General features: G+C 46.5%; 1 protein-coding gene and 1 pseudogene across 2 annotated transcripts in view; one reads left to right on the top strand and one right to left on the bottom strand.

Annotated features, from left to right (window-relative positions):
* Positions 1–19496, top strand: part of LOC308611089 (centrosomal protein of 78 kDa-like) — a 727725-nt pseudogene that overhangs the window by 228236 nt on the left and 479993 nt on the right. The window lies entirely within an intron of this gene.
* The window catches only part of LOC308611085 (forkhead-associated domain-containing protein 1-like), a gene marked incomplete at its 3' end in the record, with an annotated part of 88243 nt that overhangs the window by 3550 nt on the left and 65197 nt on the right, over positions 1–19496 (bottom strand). Inside the window, exons 8-16 of the mRNA XM_081260013.1 lie at positions 17495–17584; positions 16363–16467; positions 12526–12627; positions 12043–12168; positions 10539–10668; positions 9728–9852; positions 6711–6806; positions 6066–6286; positions 5367–5529 (exon numbers count right to left, since the gene is read on the bottom strand). Of these exons, the coding sequence (XP_081116139.1) occupies positions 5367–5529; positions 6066–6286; positions 6711–6806; positions 9728–9852; positions 10539–10668; positions 12043–12168; positions 12526–12627; positions 16363–16467; positions 17495–17584 (1158 nt within the window). The remainder of the gene's footprint in view (positions 1–5366; positions 5530–6065; positions 6287–6710; positions 6807–9727; positions 9853–10538; positions 10669–12042; positions 12169–12525; positions 12628–16362; positions 16468–17494; positions 17585–19496) is intronic.

Raw genomic sequence — 19496 nt, 5'->3', positions numbered from 1 at the left:
TTGTTTTCCCCTCAATCTGGCAACCCTACCGGGTAGTCACACAACTCAGGGAGGAAATAAGGCTGTCTTTTGGGACAGGGCATAGGTGCTTACGAGACTCTTCCCTTCTCCCAGAAGGATGCTGACTCTACCCTCAGAGGACTGTCCGTGAAGGCTGATGGGCCCGTATTGAACTGACAATTGCCCTCCACGCATTTTCCGTGGAGAAGGCCTCGAGCCTGCAGCCACTCGGTATTTATCACAAACTTCGTTGAGACAATCACTATCCAAATTACCAGATATTATAGAGCAGGGTTTAGTTTTAAACCAACAGCCTTCTTCTCTCCCACCCCATCCCCCCCCCTTTTGTTTGCAGAACCGTTTATCCAAGCAAAATCCCATGAGGAACTTGGGTTATAAGATAACGGAGAGCTTCTCTGGCGGGAGAAAGGTGTGTGTGCTTTGAGAGTCACACCCTTCCATGGCACCCAAAGGCTCCAGGGAACCCCAGTTTGAACATTGCTGCAAAATTCCTTCCTGGATTAAGTTCCATCAGTGGGCAGCTGGGCACTGAGGGCAGAGCCTGGCCCCTGTGCACCTGCTTTTCCTGAACTTTACTGAACTCACTGGGATGTGATGAAGGGGGTGGGGGAGGGTCTTTTTCTTTAGCCTTCTTCTATCCGTATGCTGCATAGGCCTGGCCACATGGTTCTACTTCATCATTGTGGGCGGAAGAGCACCACCCCAAGCCCCTCCCATCCCACGCTCCTCCTACACAACATCTACCAATTGTGGGGCTTCCCTGGTGGCGCAGTGGTTGAGAGTCCACCTGCCGATGCAGGGGACACGGGTTCGTGTCCCGGTCCAGGAGGATCCCACATGCCGCTGAGCAGCTGGGCCCGTGAGCCATGGCCGCTGAGCCTGCACGTCCGGAGCCTGTGCTCCGCAACGGGAGAGGCCACAACAGTGAGAGGCCTGCGTACCGCAAAAACAAACAAAGTAGCAAACAAACAAAACACACAAGTGGCACGGAGGAAGCCAGAATCTTGAGAATACCTGGGCCCAAGGAAATCTTGGAAGATAGTGAGTTAAAGAGAATAGTGAGGATAATGACGATGGTAGGAGAGGGTGAATGCTTTGTGGTCCTATGTGCTAAGGCTTTTCTATACAAGCTCCCATTGGGAAGGCTACGAGCTAGGTGCCATTTTTATTCTCATCTTAAAGAAGAGGGATCTGGGCCTCCCTGGTGGCGCAGTGGTTGAGAGTCCGCCTGCCGATGCAGGGGATACGGGTTCGTGCCCCGGTCTGGGAGGATCCCACATGCCGCGGAGCGGCTGGGCCCGTGAGCCGTGGCCGCTGGGCCTGCGCGTCCGGAGCCTGTGCTCCGCAACGGGAGAGGCCACAACAGTGAGACGCCCGCATACCGCAAAAAGAAAAAAAAAAAAAAAAAAAAAAAAAGAAGAGGGATCTGAGCTAATTAAGCAGAGGGAGGGTTAGGGGGTTTTCCTGGCTGAGACCACAAGGCAAAGCAGTGGTCACGCCGCTAGCCAGGACTTGATTGGCTGGAAATTTGATTGGCAGGAGAGCTGAGCGGCTTCTCCTGCCAGAAGCAGCCGGTGCCCTTCAGCCTTTCTTACACTTCAAGCCCTAAGAAAGGGCTTGCGTGCTTCCCAAGTGGCAACTGTGCATTTAAAAATTTCCTCTTGAAAATCCCAGCCTTAGCCCATTCACAAAAGGTATCTGGGTCCTTTCTTGGTCGTGGCCCTAGTCGTATTCACCAAAGAGAAGAGCACGTCCCATAAGAGCTGGTGGCTTTGGGAGGACCGGGGAAGGCGTCGGCTGGCTGGAAGCTCCCTGAAAGAATTAGAGGAATCCCCACCCATCCATGAGCTGCCTATTCTTCCCCCTTAGAAACGGGGCTTGTGATGTGCCAGGCACTGCAGGCATTTTGCCATTTAACCCTCCCGCTGCCCCACGCAGTAGGCCCCTTGCTAACAGTTTTGGTTGCTTTTGTTGAGGAACCTGTGATACAGAGGTCAAGCCACTTACTCAGGGTCATTCGGGGCAGCGGTGGGGCTTGACCCCTATTTGTTTGACTCCAAATCTGGCCTCTGAACTCTGAGAGACACTGCCGGCTTCTTGAGTGATGTGGGAAGTGGATTCGAGTGAGCACGGCCTGGGCCGCGGTTCCCGTCCCTCTGCCACATGGACAGAGCCACAGGCCCAGTTCGCTGTGAAGGCCCAGCATCTTATACCAAGTCTCATTTTCACAGCCAGAGATATTAGTGTGGAAATAGGACTTTTGATTCTTGAAAGGTCTGCTTGGTGAAGAGATGGTCAAACATTAAAACTACAAACTCCATTTTTTTTGGGGGGGGGCAAATCTGAGGCTTAAGATGTGTCATTTCATCTCAGTGCTTCAACCGTGCAACCTCTGTGAACGGGTGAAGAGTTTCAAAGTTTTATACAGGAGGCTAAAAAACTAAGGCTCCTTGTGAAAATACTAAGTGTAAAACTTAGAAAAGAGGAATTCTACTTTCTGTTAATTTCTGCTTAAAGACAACGAAGATATACTCCCTGGAAGGAACGGATGCCAAGACAGATGTATACAAGTGCCCTTTAGGATCCAGCAAAACATAAAATGTAATATTGTTTTCTTCCTGACAAACAGGGATTTCTGACAACATATTAACAACAAGCCTGAAATGCAAACCTGAGTCCTGGAGTGAAACCCCCAGGAGCAATGGTGCGAGGTATCCAAAGGGGCCACCCTGGTAAGGGAGACACAGAAGGAAGGGGTGTGGAAAAGTGAACCTGGGCGGGGGAGGGCAGCAGGTGGGGAGGAAATCCTGTTTCTGCCACTTAGTAGCCAGGGAAGGGTACCCTCTGTCAAATCAGCTTTCCCCTCTCTCTAAGGGGATGACACTTGCCAGCATCCCTTGCGGGTTGATGGGAGAGATGAAGCATGTGCGGTGTGGAGCAGGTGCCTGCCTCTTGGTAAGTCTTTCCCCCAGTTGTGCATTCCACGAATTTGAAAGCTACTAGCTGTAGCTCTTCTGGGGACCCTGACACAGGTTCAACTTGGCCATTTCAGACCCTTCTCGGCTGAGGGATGTCTAGCGCCAAACAGGCAGGCATGTCCCTTGCCTTGTGTGTGAATGAGGCAGCCCAGGAATAAAGCATGTGAAGCCTGATTATGTAAATCCTCAGGCTTTCAGTACATGACAGTGGCCTTTTTTGGGCCCTTCGCTGTCCCATTCTGTGGTCTGGTGTCTCTGCTTTGGGGCCTAGTCTGCCAAGCCCTGGGGGCGGGTGGGGGCACTTCGGGGAGGGGTGAGCTCTCCAGAGGGCACATCAAAGGGAAAGTCACAACTCTGTCACTGGCCCAGCTCTCCCTGGCATTGCTTGGTGTGAAAGGAAACTGTCCTCTGCCTGAGGTAGCCCCATGACATATGCAGACTAAGGTCTGTGATGTTTAATTCACAGCAGTGAGCACAGGAAACACTGCATCCAGGCTCCCTCAGAGCAGGACAGCCACTTTTTCATTTTTGGGGCTCTAAGCCAGAGAGACTGCTGTCTGGAAACCTATTGCCTGGAAGGTTCGCAGGATGGGGGGCAGGCTTCTGCAAGGAACTATCTGACCATCACCTCCTGGTTGAGGAGAAGGACACCCTTCTATGACCTTGGCCTCCTTAGAGCTCATGCAGGCAACAAACACACACATACAAATACACACACATGCCAACACACAGCACATACTCACATGTACACACATACACGCAAGCATGCGTATACAAATACACAGCCCCATGTCAGAAAGACTGGAGTACTATTCTGGCTACTCAGAAGAGCAAACCCAGATCTTTATTCTCAGCGAGCTTATTCCTCGGTGTATCCCTGGCACCTGGCAGAACAATGAAAATCAGAATCGCTGCCTTTAAAAACACTCGGGCTGTTCACTCAACTGATTGTGGTCATCATTGCAGGAGGCAGGGAAGTCAGATCATGACGCTGGACACCCTTAAACTCAGTACAGTGCTGTGTGTCAATTATGTCTCAATAAAACTGGTGGAAAAAATAGTTATCTGGATAGAAAGAACAAAATAAAATACACGAATTATCAAAAGTTAAAAAAATACAGACGAGCTAGACTATGAGTCTCAGAAAGCACTGTTCACAACAGCCAGGACATGGAAGCAGCCTAAATGTCGATGGAGGAGTGGATAAAGAAGATGTGGTACAAATATACAGTGGAATACTACTCTGCCATAAAAAAGAATGAAGTAATGCCATTTGCAGCAACATGGATGGACCTAGAGACTATCATACTATGTGAAGTAAGTCAGACAAAGACAAATATCATTTGATATCACTTATATGTGGAATCTAAAAAAAAATGATACAAATGTGCTTATTTACAAAACAGAAACAGACTCACAGACTTTGAAAACAAACTTATGGTTACCAAAGCGGAAATGTGTTGGGGAGGGACAAATTAGGAGTTTGGGATTAACATATGCACACTATTATACATAAAATATGTAATCAACAAGGACCTACTGTATAGCACAGGGAACTCTACTCAATATTCTGTAATAACTTATATGGGAAAAGAATCTGAAAAAGAATAGATATATGTATATGTATAACTGAATCACTTTGCTGTACACCTGAAACTAACACAACTCTGCAAATCAACTATACTCCAATATAAAATAAAAATTAACTTAAAGAAAAAGAAAGTTTAAAAAAATAGAGGCAAGCTAGACTATGAGTCTCAGAGAGGTTAATCTAACACATATATATGGAATCTAAAAAAAAAACAAAAACAAGGTTCTGATGAACCTAGGGGCAGCCAGGAATAAAGACACAGAGGTAGAGAATGGACTTGAGGACATGGGGCGGGGGAAGGGTAAGCTGGGACGAAGTGAGAGAGTGGCATGGACATATATACACTACGAAACATAAAATAGATAGCTAGTGGGAAAGAGCTGCATAGCACAGGGAGATCAGCTCAGTGCCTTGTGACCACCTAGATGGGTGGGATAAGGAGGGTGGGAGGGAGACACAAGAGGGAGGGATCTGAGGATATACGTATGCATATAGCTGATTCACTTTGTTATACAGCAGAAATGAACACAACACTGTAAAGCAATTATACTCCAATAAAGATGTTAAAAAAAAAAGCTGCCTGAAGTCACACAGTAAATGGCAGAACAAGAGTCTAAACCTAAGTCTGCCTAACGCTAAAGCTATTCTGCCACCTTCCTTTGCAATGAGCGAATGCATTCTGTGCTGCCTGGATCCCACTGGGACCTCAGTTGGCTGTTTCTAAAGGGAGCTGAGGGGCAGCCTCAGAGGCTCTGCTCCGAGCAGGGACCTCTCACCTTCTGCTGCCTGATCGCCCTGGTGACCCTCTTCTCCTGGTGCAGCCACTCTTCCATGTGCGCCAGGGCCTCCTTCAGCAGCGCCTTTTCTTTGGCCTCTTTGTAGATGTCCTTCAGCTTTGCCACCTGTGACTGGTACATCTGAACCGACACTTTGCTCTGCCTGAGCACACAGGAGAGACAAAGCCTCTTTTCTCCTCATCTTTCTCACTCACCACCAATGCTACCGACCTGGGAGATCCTCAGAACACTTCCATATATGCCTGGTTTCGCGGTTTCCTTACAAGTGGGGGGAAGGCTGAAGATGTGGGGACTAGAGGGCAGAATAAATAGCCCATTGGCTGTGGACGTGCAGCATGAAGGGGGCAACGGTTATGCTACCAGCCCCTCCCAATTTCCCAGAGAGGGTGGGGGAACGGATACCACTGAAAATAGGATGGAATTACGAAAAGCACACACATGGTGAAACATCAGACACATTTATAAAAGGTACACCTTATTCCTTAACAGTAGGGTACTTTAACTGCTGCTTTCTTGCCCAGAGACTTGGGTCCATCAGGCCCTGAGTCACCATCCCGCCTCCCCCCTCCACACCCAGGCCTCTGTCCTCTTGTCCTGGTCCCTATGGGTCTGCAGCTGCACCGAGGTTTAGCCTGGAGAATGGAGGCCTGGGCCTTTTGCCGGGAACACGGGCCATACTTGAGCTGTTCAATGTACTCCTCGTATCGTCTCAAAAGCTCTTCTTTTCTCTGCAGCTGGTTCTTGAGTAGGGTGATCTTATCAAACACCAGGTACAGGTCTCTTTGTCGAAGCTGGTAGACTCTCTCCCTCTCTTTTGGGGAGAGGTGTTTCATGGACACGTGACCTGACATATCTTTGACGTTCATCAAAGTCCCGAGGGTTTTGCTCATGTCCATGTACTACGAGAAAGCATTTCTCAGGTAAGAGGCCTGGCCCAAGACCGCTGGTGGCCACTTTGAGGAGGCAAACGTCTAATTGTGTTTCATTCATTTTCTGCAGTTGCAGAGAAGAAACACATGCTTTGCAAATGAGTGCATTTGGGGTTTTTAGTTCGACTTTCATTTTCCCCCGCATCCATTTACACTATGCCTTTTTGAGAATTGGGGGGAAGTGGGGAGGGGGAATGACAACAGACATAAACATTCATTCTTACTACCCAGTCTTGCAAGGAATTGGGCTCTGCAATTTCCAGCCCATGCTGGGATAGGAGATGGGTCTCGTGGAGCTACTGTAACAACTAAACATGTATGTGGAGTTGATGTTTAAACTATCTGCAGGGCACACAGGTTTGGACAGGAGGGGACTGATGCTGGGTATACATACCAGGTTTTCACTAAGATCTAAAGCGTCAGCCACATCCATTTTCCCTAACTTCTCAGAGACCATGATGGACCCTGGGCTGGAAAGGCCATTTTGAGGCTGAAATAAAAAAAAAGAAGAAAAACTCTCTTGGCATTCCATTATGATTTTCTACATCCAGAATAATAACCCAAAGTATAATGGAAGAACTGGAAAGTTACTAAAGAATAATTTGAGAGAGTTAATATTTTTTAATATCTTTATTGGAGTATCATTGCTTTACAGTGGTGTGTTAGTTTCTGCTGTATCAAAAAGTGAACCAGCTATACGTATCCATATATCACCATATCCCCTGCCTCTTGCATCTCCCTCCCACCCTCCCTATCCCACCCCTCTAGGTAGACACACAGCTACGACCTGCTCTCCCTGTGCGAGGCAGCTGCTTCCCACTAGCTATCTATTTTACCTTTGGTAGCGTGTGTGTGTATATATGTCCACGCCAAGAGAGTTGGTTTTAAATCCACTCTGAATCTGTGAACTGCTTTCTTTATGACTGTGCTCCTACCCCTTCAGAGCACAACTGCCTTTGAAATGATGCATCACCTGTGCCATTCTTTGGCCACCGTCTCGTCTGTCTTCCCTTTAGGCCAGTGGTTCTCAACCGGGGGTGACTCTGGCCACCCTACCCCCTCCAGGACATTTAGCAATGCCTGGACACATTTGTGGTTGTCATAATTGCTGCTGGCGTCTAGTGGGTAGAGGACAAGGATGCTGCTAAACACCCCATGATGCATAGGGCAGTCTCCCAAACAAAGAGTTACCTGGCTCAAAAAATCAGTACCGCTGATGTTGAGAAGACAAGCTCCAGAAAAATGGAGACCATGTGGCTTTTGCTCACTATCTCCCTCCTTGTGCCCAGCATGGCACCTGTCACCGAGTGGTGCATAGTGGTCATGTTTGTTGAATGAACGAATGAAGGTTAAGTGGAAAATGGCCTCCCTCCTTTTTACTAAAGGAATCTCATTTCTGTGCAGCAGAAACCATACCCTCACAAAATTCGGCCCAACCTTCTCCTAGCTCTGGAACCTGGTGGGTGGGCATCCCTTCAGAACCTTTCCAGAGACAATGCAGATAGTGTTTGCAGCTGCATCTCCCTAAGACCCCAACCAGCCAGCTGGCTGCTGGAAGCCCAACTGACTGCATGGAAAGGCCACCAGACTGAATAGGGGACCTGATCTGAACGACTACAAATAACCATAACAAGCCTCCTTAAAAAATAAATTGGCTTTTAATGCTTGCCATGAGCCTCTCTTAGCCCTAGTATTTGTTGGCACTACCCTGAAACCCTCTGAGATTAAAAACAAAACAACTACAAAAATATAAATGCCCCCAAAGTGACTGTGATAGATAAGAGTGGACATATTTGTCTATGTACCTATGGAGATGAGAATAAAAGAGGGTATCTGAAGATGACAATAAACCGGGCAGATCTGCTGCAAAAAGAACCTGAGATGCTGTTCAGTGTCTTCAGCTACCCTGAGCTGCATCCTCTGTACCTCTCCAGACGCCCCCTCTTTTCCTGAGGGGAGGGTCACTAAGGAAGAGCCTGGGCTACAGGATCCAAGCACACAGTCCCCACCCGGTCTCTGCAGGCTCGCAGACAGACTACCAGGGACACACCCCTGGTGTGTCTTCAATCATTATTCTGTGACCTTGGGTGAGGTACTTGACCTCCTGAAGCCTTAATTTTTCTTATCTGTTAAATGGGGACAATAATAGTAACTATGACACAAGGCTGCTACGATGGTTAAATGACATAAGGCATGGAGCCGGCTGAGCTCAACGCCTGGCACACAGTAAGCAGTTCACAGATGTCAGCTATTCTTCCTCCTGCTCTTTCCTTTAATTACTGCCAACCTTGGAGGATTGAGAGTTGGGAGGTTTCCTGCTCTGTGGTGTCAGTGGTGGGATGAGGGCTTGTTGCCAAGGGGAAGGTCAATCTTGGAAGCAGGACCATCAGGACGTGAGATCCAGCTGAGCTCCCCACCTGGAGACAGTCCCTCTACTCCCAACCTCAGAGAAGGAAGATTCGATTTTACCAGGAAGACCAACACGTTTCTGAAGACTCACATCTCTAGACGTGTGAGCAAATGTCTAGAAAAATTGTAGGAGAAAATGCTGGTACAGAGAGGATGGCTTTATTATGTTTTCCAAAAGCTGGTTTAGACTAGCTGCCGCAGCAAGCCACGCTGACCTGAGCTGTCCATTGTCATGTGTCAGTCAAACACCTGATCAAACATCCATTTAGGATACACGGCACCTTCAACCTAACAATCAAATTACTTCTGAAAATCCTGGAAAACACAAACTATGCTCCCTAAGAAAGGAAGGTTTTCTTGGATAATACTCTTTAAATACTGTTTGACAATAATAACTATCATCTATTAAAGTGCTCGCTATGAGCTAGGCACTGGGATAATCACTTTACATGATGATCTCCTTTAATTTTTCCATCATCATTTTACAGCTGGGAAATGAAGTCCCAGAAAGGTTAGGAGCCTGCCCAAGGTCACAGAGCTTGCAGAGCTGGGATTAGGACACAGGTCTCTGATTCTAGAACTTGTGTCTTCTTAATCATCATGGCTCCCTTCTGCTGCCCTTTATGTGTTCATGTTTTTCAGTTTATAGCAAAAAGCAAATGTTAGGCAAGCTCATGACATAATGTTGTACATTAGCTTGTTGGATATTTTCTGCAGAATATAACATGTGATGTGAAAAGGAGGGCCCAGAGATTGACCTGGCCAGCATCAGTGCAATGCTATATCATGCTGTACATGATGGGAAGCCGCCTTTCTATTCAAACATTGGATCACTATTACAGCCAGGCACCGACCAGTCCATACAGGTGCCAGCCCATCAGGGAGGACCTGGCCTCGAACCAATGATGTATACAGTGGTGCCAGGGCACACGGCTCGTGTCTGTCCTCATGCCCACCCTCCCCACGTGTCAGTCAATGCAGAGACAAAGTTTCTTTGGTTACCGTTCCGATCTCTACTCTTGAAAAAGTTGGCAAGTCAGGTTTTACATCCAATATTTTCCGAACATTTTTTTCCATCCCGAGGGTCTTTAAGTCTAGAAATGATCCATCCATGTGGTCCTTGTGATCTATAAAAGAAATAATTTACACTCAAGAAAGGCTCGGGAAGAAGTTACTGCATGTAAAAGTCACAGCTGCTATTTACTGGACCCTTACCACAGGCCAGTACTAATTAGCTCACCATCCTCCCTTGGCAGGTGAGGCATCGAGGCCCAGAGAGGTGAAATGACTTGTCCAAGGCCACACAGCTCATATGAGGCTGCAGCCTCCCAGGGCGGGGGCACTGAGGGGGAACCTTCGGCCACAGGTGTGAGGATGGACTTGAACCCAGGCTTCTGTGTCCTAGCCCAGGGCTCCACCCAGCAGCAAGCTTGGCTTCTTGAAAGCCCTATTCCCTCTAAACAGGGTATTTATCCTGGGAAGTTCCCCAAGGTTGGTCCTTGCAGAGCATCCGTCTATGAAAAAGTTTTCACTGGGCCACAGTGAAATAAGAAAAAGAGGGACAAGGTTCTGAGTTTTTCATGAAATCCTGTTTATTTACTATCAAGGCCTGCTCTTGACTCTGAGCTCATGCCTACCCATTTATTTTTTTTTTCCTGCCCATCTTTTTTTATAACTCTGTTTTTTTAGTTATGAAATGATGGGGATAGAAGATGGTGGTCCTGGCAAATTGGTTAGTCCCTAAAGTGAACCCTCAAGTCTGGGGTCCACGGTTCTCAGCACAGAGGGGGTGACTAGGCAGGAGGAAACTTACTTGACAAGCAGGCCTTCTCAAGTTCTTTAATTCGTGCACGAAGCTCAGATAAAGCCTTTTTCTGACACTGAATGACTTCCTCATGTCGGGACGCTTTGCACTTGGCCCCTAGATCACTGAAGGACTGCTCCTGTGGCCAGAATGGTGAGGACAGCAGCTTTATCAGTGATTACAACCTCCCTCTCTTGTATTTGAAGAAACATGAACAAATCATGGATTAGCAGAAACCCTGTCACTTACTTAGTACCTTGGAAAATATCATTACAGGGCTTCAGCAGAGAAGGAATTTAAAAATTTCATTTTGAATGCAAAGTCACATCTAGGAAGCTTTCCAACTTTCCTACCGACTTAGCATCACTATAAATAAGAGATCCCCCGTGTGTTCCCTCCCCACGTTTTCTTTCTCTTGTTCTTCTAATGCTCTTCTAAGCTGGGGTTTCCACTTGTTCTCATTCTGGTCTCATCTCTGAACAATCACATCAGATTTGCTCCTGGAGCGGCTTTTTTTTTTTTGCCGGCACCATGCGGCATGTGGGATCTTAGTTCCCTGACCAGGGATCGAAACCGTGCCCCCTGCAGCGGAAGCACAGAGTCTTAACAACTGGACCGCCAGGGAAGTCCCTGGAGCCGCCTTTTTTTTTTTTTTTTTTTTTTTTTTGCGTTACTCGGGCCTCTCACTCTTGTGGCCTCTCCCGTTGCGGAGCACAGGCTCCGGACACGCAGGCTCAGTGGCCATGGCTCACAGGCCCAGCCGCTCCGCGGCATGTGGGATCCTCCCGGACCGAGGCATGAACCGGTGTCCCCTGCATCGGCAGGCGGACTCTCAACCACTGCGCCACCAGGGAAGCCCCAGGTGATTCTTATCGGCCAACTTGGGGAAAACCTGCTTCTAAGACTTTGTGGCTGAAAATGTAGTCTGCAGAGCTGTGCTATCGGTACCAGCTGGGAGCTGTTCAGAAATGCAGAATCCCAGGCTCCCCCCACCCAAGACCTGCTGAGTCAGAATCTGCATTTCAACAACATCCGCATACGATCCGTGGACACCTTTGAGTTGAGAGGTGCCACTGTTACCTATCCTGTAATTGGCTGGTTTCTGGAAAAGTAAGTAGCCGTTTTGGCCATGTGTTTCCCCTGATATGCATGAAGAGAAAGCAAAAGACTGAAATACTATTGGTTGGTCTTGCACACACTTAGACACAAACCAGGACCCGCAGTAACGACTGGGATTTGTATCAATAAAATCAGCTGCGGTATATAAACAAAGTACCATTTCTAGACATTTCAATAACCTTGCCTCTTCAAGTTGATCTTCAAGTTGATCTCTGAGTTTTAGGATTCAAGCTTCATGTTAATTCCTCCTACATCATTCACCCTCTTTAATTAATTTAGCTCCCAACAAGGAGTTGCTGAGATTCCTCCATCTAAGTACGTGCCCTCTGTTTCTCATAGGAAAGCCCATTTCATCAGTTTCCAGTAGTAAAGAGAAGGACGGGGACCACCTTACCGATTTCTCTGCCATTAGCCGCTTGACTCTGGCTTTCAGCTTCTCCTCTTGCTGTAGCCTTTCCTCGGTCAGCTTCTCCTTCTCTGCCAGATACTGCTCAGTTTCCCGAGAACTGTTGATCTTCATCTGAAATGAGGGGAAGGGGAACTGCAGCTGATGGGGGACAGGACTAACGCAGGAGTCATTTCCACTACCTTTGGGGGCGGGACAAAGGTTCACGAAACTTTCTTCAAAACACAGAAAAACGATGCTTAGCATAGTAACTAATAGCTAAGTAGTAGAGCATCGTGGTTAAGAGCTCAGACTCTAGATCTAGATAGAATCTCAGCTCTAGTTCTTTCTAGACACTTCTTGGTATAGAAAATAAGCGGGTGAACTAAGGCAGGCCTCTTCCTCCTCATTCATCCCTGCCGGCCACTTGGGTGTGGGATTCCGTGGAGAGCACAGGCCCGTGAAGGGGCTCTGCAGCACGCCTACCTGACCTACTGCCCTTTTCAAATTGGCTTTAATGAGGTTTGCTCTGTTCCTCATTTCTTGCAGTTGAAGCAATTTCCTTCTGGAATCCTCCCGAAGCTTCTCTTCAACCTGAAAGGATGATGAAACCGAGGGCTTGCTGCTAATGTGATCATCATGCCCTCTGGGGAAACTCTTCTTGGGGGGTGCTATTGGCAGTGGGGGAGTCCCTGAGGGGTAGTGACAGCTGCAGACCAGCAGCCGGGGTCACAGGCATGCACAGGGTGGAGGCAAACTCACAGGGAGTTGCCCCCTACGGGAAAGGGATGAGCTCTGCACCCGGGGCTCAACTATGTTCTACCGCACACTCCCATCCCAGCTCCGTCCCTAACAAGCCGTACGACACTCGGAAAGTTATTTCACTGCTCCGTGACTCAGTGCCCTCATCTGTCAAATGGGGATAATGATACTAGTATCACTGCATAGAGTTATTGTGGGGATTCAATGTTTGGCATAGGGCTTAAGGGCTCTGTGAGTGTGTTAAGTACTGTTGTAACCTATGAAAGGTGGACGGGAATGTCCGCCGTACAGTCTCGTTCTAATAACTCGTGATGGGTACTTGGAAATAGTATGATTGGGTTTATTATCATAACTGTTTGTCATTACCACTTTGAGCACACTCACTGGTGGTATCCTCTATGGAGGCTTGCTAAAGCAATGTCTATTAAGAATTGCAGCCTGCAAACGAAGGCATTTAAAGTGGAGAAGCTTGCCTACTTTTCCCCCCTTGCTTGGGTAACAGTCAACGCACGGTAGGCTTGGGAGTGCTCCACGCTACCCTTGGCTGGCCAGTGTAGGCCTCGCAGCTGCTCAATTCTTGGATGCACCTGCTGAGCCCTGGGCCCTGGCACTAACAGGAAATGAGGCAAACTCTCGTAAATAAATGGAAAGTTTTTGTGCTGAAACAAATTCACAGGCTGTTTTTTTAGGGATCTGAAGAGGGGGATCACAGGGATGTAATAAAAGACCCAGAAAAGCCCTTAAGAGCTTTCTTCTGAGTAGTGTGGTCCAGTGGAAGAGCCTCTACCCAGCTCCGTTACCTTGGAAAAGTCATCTAAGCTCTCTGGGCCTTAGTTTTCTCCCAGGTCTAAACATGCTAGGACTTCTATGTCAGCAGCCTGTTTCATGTGCTGCAAAAGCCAAGTCCAGCCTTGGACTCTGCCCCTGTCTGTGTTCTGCATGAACAGCCCCCGTTCCCAGCCCCAAGCCTCAGAGTCACCTTCAGCGGCCGCCCTGCTCCCTCTCTCACACTCGGTCGTCTCACGCCTGTCCTCCAGTCCCTCTCACATGCAAGCTGGACTGTGACAACTGGCCTCCTTGCCTCAAGTTTAGTTTCTTCCAGTGCAATCTTAACGGTACTGTGAGAGTTACCCAGCTGTAAGGCAACTCTGTCCAACAGAACTTTCTGCAATGGTACAGGTACTCTGAGCGAGGCTGTGTTGTCTAATACGGCAGCCACCAGCCACATCTGGGGATCAAGCACTCGAAATGGGGCTGGTGTGACGGAGGAACTGAATAAATAATTTTATTTAATTTTCATTAATTTCAGTGTAAAGAGTAGCATGTGGCTGTTTGCTACGCCAGGGTAACTGAAGTCAGACGAACCTGGAGTCAGACAAAACCGACTGTGCCATTGGGCTAGTTACTTTACTAGTAACTAGTAGCCTTGACTTTCTCATCTGTAAAATGGAGAGGATGATTTCTAGATCACAGTGCTGTTGTGAAGATGAAGAGATGAAATGTTCAAGGGAACACCTAGTAAGTGAGAAATTGTAACTATCATTGTCACCCTGATTACTGTCCACGAATGTCATTGCATCAGTCACTTGTTCAGAAGCCATAGTAGCTCCCCACTGCCTGTGTGGTACAGAGCCCAAGCTCCTGAACTAAGTCAAAAAACCAAGCCAGGGATTCAAGAAGCAGCTACGAACTCTGAATGAGGTAAATAAAACTGAATCCACACCTAGATAAACCATAATAAAACTGCTGGAAATCAAGGGAAAAGACAATCTTAAAAGCAACCGGAGAAAAAGATAGATTATGCAAAGGTACAACAGTTAGGCTTACAGATGACCTCTAAATAGAAATAATAGGAGCCACAAGACAATAGTGACATATCTAATGTGCTGAAAGAAAAGAATTGCCATTGTAGAATTCAATACGCAGTCAAATGTGTTTTAAGAGTGAAGGTTAAATATACATCTCCAGGCAGACACACAGGCACATGTGAGAATTTGTCATCAGCAGAGCCACAATGAGGGAAAACATTAAAGGGTATTCTTCAGACACAAGAAAAATGAACCCAGGTGGGTGATCAGAGATGCAGAAAAGACAAGCAACAGTAAGGGTAATGTGTGGATATGATACTGACTATAGCAAAACACTAATAATGTCTTGTGGAGTATTAACTATCAAGAGGAGTTTAGAAAATGACAGCAATGGCTTATAAATCTGGAGGGGGTAAGTGAAGTTAAGGTGTTTGAAACTCATTGCACTGTCAAGGAGAAGGGCATAATTATCAACTACTATTGCCTCTTGGTAAGTTAAGAATGCAGGGCTTCCCTGGTGGCGAAGTGGTTGAGAGTCCACCTGCCGATGCAGGGGACATGGGTTCGTGTTCCGGTCTGGGAGGATCCCATATTCCGCGGAGCAGCTTGGCCCGTGAGCCATGGCCGCTGAGCCTGTGCGTCCAGAGCCTGTGCTCCACAACAGGAAAGGCCACAACAGTGAGAGGCCCGCGTACCGCAAAAAAAAAAAAAAAAAAAAAAAGAATGCATATTGTAGTCTTCAGGATGACTACAAAGAGAATAGTAGAAGAGTGAAAAACTTAATTAATGTGTGATTTTGGTGAATCAAGGATGAATGCTATTGTCTTACTATTACTAAAAGAATAGTAAAAAAGTGAAATATTTCCAAGCTAATAGAGGGGGAAAGTGGAATAAGAGAAAACCATCCACTCAGAAGGAGGCAAGAAAGGAGAGAAAGGAACATAACACAGATGGTACAACTGGTATTGAGCAAGAAGGTAGATTTAAACCCCAGTACATGAGTAATTACATAATATAAATGGACTAAAAGTCAAAGATTGTCAAACTGGATTTTGTAAAAATGATACGCTATTTAATGGCATATGTCTAAACCTTAAGACAAAAATTGACAGAGAACATATGAAAAAGATATGGTATGAAAACTCTAACCAACAGAAAGCCAGTGATGAAGCTAAATGACAAAGGAGACGTGAAGGGAGAAACACTACTAGAGATGAAAAGGGACATTTCATGATGATCTAAAGTTTTGCTCTACAGGAAGTATTAGGATTCTAAATTCATATGCACCTAGTAACACAGCCTCAAAATATATAAAGCAAAAATCGTTCATATTAAAAGAAGAAACACACAAATGACAAACATGTTGAGATTTTTAAAAACATTCTCAATGATGGAACAAAAAGACAAAAAAAAATCAATATGAGAATTTAAGTTGGAACAACATCATTGGCAAACTTGATTTAATGGATCAATTCTTTCTTAGATAATTTCACGATTAAGATCTGAAGGCAGTCTAGGGTAGTGGTTACACACAGGAGCTTTGGAGTCAGGCAGACCTGGATTCAAGTTCTGCCACAACTACTTTATGCAAGTGAACTTGGATAACTTCCTTCACCTCTGTGAGCCTCAGTTTTCCCAACTGTAAAGTGGGGTGAATACCAGTATAGACCGCATGGGGTCATTGTGAGGATGAACAGAGATGATGCAGGTGGAGTGCTTGCCCCAGAGTGGTTTCCAGGCCGACCTGTCCCTGCCATACCTTGCTGTTTTCCTGCAGCGTCATGGAGATCAGGCTCTGCTCAGTACTGCTCCTTTTCAGCTCCACCCTGAGTTTCCTCATTTCTTTTTCCATGTCATGGATTTGCTGAAAGAGTTCCAACAACAGGGAAGTCAACTTCACAACGCATTTCATCCGGTTCATTAAGGCAGAAACCTAGTCTGGGATTCGCTTCATTCCTTCCCTTGGGGGACAATTCCACATCTTTGAGGCAAAGTAGACTTTCTTTCAACGGATGCAATGAAAGGGCTGGGTGAGGGAAAACTTGAGTTTCTTTTGAAGATCAGCATGGATCCTGGATTAAACAGTACAAGATACCTATCCACTCATTAGAATCTCTTTCCTTGGGGAACATTTTTGAGTTCAATCTAAATAAGGGCTGTTTGGAAGACACAATGGGCACAGTTTGGAAGCAAAGAACAATGACATTTTTCTTTTTTCTCATTTGAGGCAGAGAAGTGTGCTCCTGACAGAGAGAAGAACACACGTCTCCTGCCCCCGTCCCAGGCACCGTCCTTCCCAACGGATGGAAAACGTATGCCTGGTGATGTGCACGAGGGTTCGGGCCAATACAGGGGGTGAACATTTACATTTAGTGGTCATCTTTTCATTTTATAAATTTTTATGTTCACCTTCCATACAAGGTCAGTGATACATTTGCTTTTTATTTTGTTTTTATGAATTGTTGTAAAATTGAATGTATTTAAGCAAAAATACTTCAAGAAGAGTTGTGTTAATAACAGTGCTCAGGGCTGTGATAAAACTTGTGACAGTGGATCATGAAAGTCTGGGCATCACAAGTCCAGGGGTAGGGACCACGGTGAATTTCTAGCAGCATATGGTGGCCACCTCCCATCCCTGTCCCCAGGGGAAACCTGATGAGGGGCCTTGAGCCAACTGCCCAGAAAATCTGGGGAGAGTGTGTTTTCCATGGTCTTTTCACCCATCTCTTTGAGGCCAGCAAATCAAAGAATTAGGAGACTACATTAACAGACAAACACCCAGAAAGCCCCAGAGCTTGTGCTAGCTAATGGGCCAAGGAACCCCTCCAAAACCCTCAAGGCCACAATCTAGGCTTTCAGTGGACACCTAGGGGGCAGGAGGTTCAACGCACGGTTTTGCAGAGTTTTAACTCGTTCTCTTGGGCTTCCCACTTCTCCTTCTGGGCATCTTCCTTCTGTAACTCTTCTTTCAGCACTGAGCACTGTGGAGAAAAAGGACAAGGCCACGGGCTGGGGGTCCCAAGTACCTGTGTTCACGCCCAGGTGTGTTTCCTGCTGTATAACCCAATCACACCTCTGAATTCTGAGAGGCGAGACCATTTGTGTGATGGGAGCACGGGATCCTGCAGTCATTCCCAGTTCACCCCTCTCATGAGTTCTGAGGAACAGAGCGTCTAAATTCCTCTTCAAAAGCCAGCAAACTTCACTGCAGGGGAAATCCAGCTTTGTAGAGTCTGGGTACTTAGGGTGCAGGAATTGGGATGTTTTCACGCTGTGACCGGTGAGGGTGCAGGGGGCCGAGCCAGAGAGCTGCGGTCCATCTTAGGGCTTTTGTGCAGGTTGAGTCTCAAAGACACAACTGCCCCGACTGGTGTGGAGGGGTAAACGGAGCTGTCTTGCCCGAGGGTGGCTTGGCAACAGGCATTAAGTGCATAAGGATGGATGTGCCTTCTTCTGACCCAGCAATTCCCACTTTAGGAATGTACCTTAAGGACAATGACTGGAGAAATAAGTAAATCTGTAGTTTCAAGGATGCTCTTCACAGAATTGTCAGTAACCATGGAATAAAAAAAAAAAATGAGGAAACATCCCAAGTGTTGTTTAGAATAGCAGACCACTTTATAACACTGGGTACATCCAGGAGAAAGTATGTAGCATTTAAGACGAATGGTAAGAGCATTGATTTATTAGCACGGGAAAATAGTAAGTATTTAAAAATTTAAAAAATGTGCATAGTATAAATTCACTATAAAATGATTGATTGATTGATTTCTAGGCAATATATAGAAATAAGACTGGAAGAACATACATGAAAATATTAACACTGATTTCTCAAGGTAGCATTTCCTCTCCTCTCTTTTTATTTTTTCTTCTCAATGTCATCTACTTATTTTTCTAAAATTAACACACATGATGTAGGTCATTTAAAAAAAGGCATCTCAAATGTTCACAAGAGCAGTACCCTTGGTGGTGACGAGCCCTTCTGCTGTTGGCCAGCACAGTCTAGAGGAGAAGGGACCTCATTCCGAGGTCAACAAGGAAGGGGAAACGGGGACATAAATCATCCAAATGCACTTCAGGAGGTAGAAGAGCCAAGCAGTTGCTGTCTTTGCAGATTCCTTCTACTTAGCACCACCTCTGCATCCCCTTCCCGTCCCCAACACACACACACACACACACACACACACACACACACCACATTAAACAGCTATAGCACATGCCTGGGAAGACACTCTGCTTGGGAGAAACGAATGCAGAGGGCTTGGCCAGGCAGCCAACCCAGGGCAGAGGCAGAAGAGCACAACTAAAACCAGCCTCCCACTTCTCAGAAAACGATTTTGTCATCCCCATTTCACAAATGGGGAAATGGAGGCCAAATAATTTACAGTGAAAGAAAGCTCTGGGATTGGACCCTGGTCTGTCTGATCCCAAAGCTCGTGCAGTGCCTTTCACCAGCTCCAAACTGGGTATGGTACTATGTACTAGGTATTACTTATTTTGCCTTTTCCTTGGAACCTCAAGATCTGTTCTCACCCCACCCCCATGCAGACCTAGCTATCAGGTAGCCTCTGGGAATCTCTGAGTTGCCACCTGAGATGAAAGCTTCGAGGTTTTACCTTGACTCACAGAAACAGGCACATCATGCAAATACTGAGAAATCTTATCCTCTAGAGTCAGGATTCTAAAGTTAGCATTGAAGGCAAGATTTGCAAATAGTCAGTTACATGGAAAAAGCTCTTTGCTTGACTACCACGTTCATCTTCCATAGAGACATTCTACACACTAAAGTCTAAGGAAGAAATGAGAGTCTGCGTGTTTGCATCTGGATTTTCAGACATTCTGCTTTGAAGACAATTATGATAACCAGTGGTGCTGGGACCATGATGCAGCCGT

Source organism: Mesoplodon bidens (genome assembly GCF_964165515.1).
Source record: "Mesoplodon bidens genome assembly, contig: HAP1_SCAFFOLD_157, whole genome shotgun sequence".
In the NCBI taxonomy this organism is placed as follows: domain Eukaryota; kingdom Metazoa; phylum Chordata; class Mammalia; order Artiodactyla; family Ziphiidae; genus Mesoplodon; species Mesoplodon bidens.
Note: the sequence above shows the minus strand (reverse complement) of the source record. Positions and strands in the feature narration are given on the sequence as shown.